This window comes from Octodon degus, unplaced genomic scaffold (genome assembly GCF_000260255.1).
Source record: "Octodon degus isolate 3935 unplaced genomic scaffold, OctDeg1.0 scaffold00373, whole genome shotgun sequence".
In the NCBI taxonomy this organism is placed as follows: domain Eukaryota; kingdom Metazoa; phylum Chordata; class Mammalia; order Rodentia; family Octodontidae; genus Octodon; species Octodon degus.
The window spans coordinates 733517-738256 of record NW_004524949.1 but is presented as its reverse complement, the minus strand read 5'-3'; the positions used below and the strand labels follow the sequence as shown (position 1 = coordinate 738256).

The 4740-nt window shown below is 42.2% G+C and overlaps 1 protein-coding gene across 1 annotated transcript; it reads left to right on the top strand.

The window, feature by feature from the left end:
• The first annotated feature begins 558 nt into the window (after positions 1-558).
• Positions 559-4492, top strand: Rab39b (RAB39B, member RAS oncogene family). The gene is made up of 2 exons (XM_004648254.2): positions 559-1077; positions 3992-4492. The coding sequence occupies exons 1-2, from the start codon at positions 863-865 to the stop codon at positions 4416-4418; spliced, it is 642 nt and encodes a 213-aa protein (XP_004648311.1). The 5' UTR covers positions 559-862; the 3' UTR covers positions 4419-4492.
• Positions 4493-4740: the final 248 nt, after the last annotated feature.

Below are 4740 nucleotides of genomic sequence, written 5' to 3'. Positions count from 1 at the left end.
AGGACCACTGAGAGTCTGAACTACTAGGAAAGCCCTGTATCCAGTAAATAAATACAACTTAAAATACTCCTAGTGTTTGACCTCGCTGCCTTAAGACACTAGCTTGCAGAAATAAGAGTTTGGGGCTGGGGAGATGGGTCGGTCGAATATGTGCTTCCCTGGCAAGCACAAGGGCCTGAGTTCAATTCCCGGTTCCACCAAAAAAAGAAAAAAAAAGTTTGAATAGTTGTACTTAAAAGACTCTTTTTTGAATCATGACAAAAGAAAAATGAGTAGGAAATAGTTATCTATGATGTTTTTCTAATTGTAAAAGGCAGGTCTCAGAATAAGGGTACAGTTTGATCTAACATTTAAAAAAAACAAGTTTATGTGATTATGAAAACACTGGAGAAATCCGTAGGTATGGACTTTTGTTTACATTTCCAGTGTTTCACTCCTTTCAATGAAAAGAAATTAAATCTTTACTTTGAATAACAAGTAAATTTTAAATTGAGAGCCTATGAATTAATTAGAAAGGAGGGGACCGCGCTCTTCTTGCGTCAGTTTTTGTGTGCGCTCCTTTTCTAAACAGTGCGGCAGCCCCAGAGTCGCGTCTACGGGGGGAATTACAGTAGTAACCCGGTAGTCGTGATGAGTCAGAGTGCGTGGTGCTGATGCTGCTGCCATTTCATCACCTTTGCAAGCGCAGCATCCATCCCTCCACTCTCCCAGCGCCTGGGCCTACCTCCCTTTGGGCTCCCAAGCCAGCGATGTGCTCCCAGCCGAGCTAAATCGGAACCAAACAGCGCTGTCCGAGGCCTTGGCGGGGCGCCCGCTCCCGCTGCCCCCGTCCCGGGCCTAGGAGACCTGCCAAGCCGCGGCCATGGAGGCCATCTGGCTCTACCAGTTCCGGCTCATTGTCATTGGGGATTCCACAGTGGGCAAGTCCTGCCTCATCCGCCGCTTCACCGAAGGCCGCTTTGCCCAGGTTTCGGACCCCACCGTGGGGGTGGATTTTTTCTCCCGCTTGGTGGAGATCGAGCCAGGAAAACGCATCAAGCTTCAGATCTGGGATACTGCAGGCCAAGAGAGGTTCAGGTGGGATCGCAGCCCGGGCCCGCGAGCAGTGGGAGGGTCTTCGGAGCTTGCACAGCCTCTGGGGAGAGAGGACTTTCTGGTTCTAGTCGCGGTACAAGGGTCTGGAGGGGTTCTACTCAAGCCCACCTTGGGCTGGCTGGGAGTTCAGTGCAGCAGAAGAGCCCTGGCAGGAAAGGCTGGTCAATAACACATCTTGCTTGCACGCAACTCCCTCAGCCTGCCACTGATAGCTAATAAACTAGCTTGAATTGATCACTAGAATCCATCAATCTAAGGCCTTATGTTCTATACCTTCAAAAATGTTCCCAAGTCATCCTAATGTAACTGACACCTACAGATACTATAGACAAGCTACATGTATATTCTTTTATTTCTATATCTCTGTGTGTATATGTATGTGTCTCTGTGTGTGTGTGTGTGTGTGTGTGTGTGTGTGTGTGTGTGCGTGCGCACACACTCTTTCTTGCAATCACAATCCATTCACTGGCCACCTACTATGCACAAAACTCCAGAGTTGTTTCTTGTGAAGTGTGAAGAGACTCACATGTAATCAAAACACAGCCCCTTCCCTCTTGTAACTCTGTGCTAGAATACCAGGGGGAATAATCAGCAATTACAGGAGTGTCTTGTTTTTATTTGTATACTAGTCCCTACTGTAACACTTGGCACATAATGAATGATCAATGAATATAGTTAAATTTCCTCTCACAACCCTTTGCTTTTCCTTTGTAGGATATATTACTTGTAATTACGTGTGGATACAGGTGAGGGAAGTAGAAGATGAGACCCAAGTAAAGACAAGATATGCCCAGGGATAAGAGACAGCATGTATAAAGACAGAAGGGAGAAAAAACAGTGTATACAGAAAACTTTGCAGAGAACAATTTGAACTAAAGTCAGGCAGTGCAGCAGGCAACAGATCCAAAAGACTCACTAGCCCATGTTTATAATCATTTATTTATCTGTTGAACACTAATTGAGTGTAGAAGGTATTGGTTAGGTAACTGAAGAGAAGTAAAGAGAAAATTACAAACTCATCTCTAACTTCTCACTTCTAAACACTGGCAAATATCCTTGTACAGATTCACTTTGAATGTGTGATTGCATTTCTCATAGTGAAGATATCTTGTATGTGTCTGTTGGAATGTCCATATGAACAGTCTGTTTATATTCACTGCTCTTTATTTACTGGGCAATACTTATTTGTAAGACTTCCTTATAGACTATTAGCCCATTTCTGTCATGCATGTTGTAAGGTTATTTCCCCAGTTTGTCATTTACCTCTGCCTTTTTTTTAGTTTAGGGTAGATATTAAGTTTTGTGTAGCTTTAGGTTGTACTTAGAAAAGGCTTTGTAATTTACATTAACTACTCACAAGCCACTCATATAATAACACAGTTTTAGAGTTTTGACATGCTTCTACAGCTTGCTTACTGATTTCTTGAATCAAGCTTTAACAAATTAGAACTCTTGTTTATGTCTAATTTTCAAGTATACATACCATTATTCAAGAATCTTTGGTCAGAGGGAATTAGAAATGTTTCCAGTCTCTGGGACAAGTTTACCTAGTTCTGGAGACTTGAACTCATTTGTAATGTTTGTTCTTACCATAATCTAGATTGGATTGTAATTCCATGGACAATTTTTATTCTGTTAACATGAGGCATTTTCCCTAAGCTTTAAGCTATTGAGTCCTTCACTGTTTACCTTCTTCATGCAAAAACATAAAACCAAAAATAGGCATACATCAACAATCACAGTAATCTAAAGCAATTGCTTGTAGTTGTACACCCTCTAAGAAGCTCATGCACTCTAAACAAAAGGACCATAATATATTTTATGAGGCTTATTAAATGAAGAAGTCAAAGTATGTGAGATTTCTTTATAAGCAGTACAGCAAAGCCGGCTATGGTGGCCCAAGCTTGTAATCCCAGCACTGGGGAGGCTGAGGCAGGAGAATCACCATGAGTTTGAGACCTCCCTGGGCTACATAGCAAGTTCAAGGCTAGCCTGGGCTACCTAGAGAGTTCTGTCTCAAAAAAACAGAAACACAACAAATGTATAAGGGTTAGATACTCTATTTACATTGTAATGAGTCCTCTAATTATGTTTTCAATAAACTGTAATTCTAAGGGGAAGACTTGACTAGGTCATTTTTCTCAGCTAATCCTGACTCAGCCTCTCTGAAACTTGTCAACTAGTAGTGCATCGAGAGGCACTTTGCTCCTGAACCCTTCACCATTCCCCTTTTTTTCCATTCCCAAATGGCCTGAAGAATAAAAAACAAAATTATGTTTCTCCTCATAGTAGATATTGAGGACCTGTTAGATGATGATAATAATAATAATTACTATCATTGCCTAATTATTCCATTATTGTTGGAATAACAAGAGACATAAATAAGAATGGATATAATACAAGATATAATTTAACCCTCATGATTCATTTTTAGTCTTAAAAAATCCTGTTTCAATTACTAGCATTTGTAATGACCACTCATTGACACAGAACACTTTAGCACTAGTCTCATTTTGCCTTATAAAAACCCTGTGACTTAGGGAACTTATTACGGAGAAGGCAAAGACTTTGTCAGTTATTCAGATTTGGGAATAGGAAAATCAGGAAGGCAGGAGACAGAACTCAATCATCTGTCAAGGTCATTTTCCAATGTTTAAATCAAAGGAAAATGCCAGATGTTCCATGAGCACTGAATTCTAGGAAATGCCATCTCAAAAATTTTACCCCACTGCAAACACGTATAATTAATGAATGACATTTGTACTCTTGTTTAAACAAAGAAAGGGACTTTTACTAAAGGACTGTCATTAACCAAGAACACTAGGGTACACTGAGTTCATTGGAGTGAAGGAGTTTGAGCACAACCTTTATTCTTTACTTCTTTCTTGTGTTTTAGATCCATCACTCGCGCCTACTACAGGAACTCAGTAGGTGGTCTTCTCTTATTTGACATTACCAACCGCAGGTCCTTCCAGAATGTCCATGAGTGGTTAGAAGAGACCAAAGTACACGTTCAGCCCTACCAAATTGTATTTGTTCTGGTGGGTCACAAGTGTGACCTGGATACACAGAGGCAAGTGACTCGCCACGAGGCCGAGAAACTGGCTGCTGCATACGGCATGAAGTACATTGAGACGTCAGCCCGAGATGCCATTAATGTGGAGAAAGCCTTCACAGACCTGACCAGAGACATATATGAGCTGGTTAAAAGGGGGGAAATTACAATCCAAGAGGGCTGGGAAGGGGTGAAGAGTGGATTTGTACCCAATGTGGTTCACTCTTCAGAAGAGGTTGTCAAGTCAGAGAGGAGATGTCTGTGCTAGTCAGCCCTTTTATTTCCAAAATATGTTCTCCCACATGAACTTAAAAGCGATCCAAACAAATAGAATCCTTATGTGACTGAAGAGAACTCAACCTCTGGATACCAAGCAAGCCTCCTTTGGGGCTGGGGGGCTTGTACAGGCTTGTGTGGGGATGAATGGGAAGCCTGGGGGCTGGGGCCAAGGGACTGAATTGCTGACATGCGCTGGGCCATGCACTGTTTTGTGACACATGCTTGGCAGTGGCTGTTCCATGTGCCCTTCGTGGACATGTTAAGGGCCGGGGGCTTGGGAAGCTAGGTCCCAGGAAAACGTACCTACACAC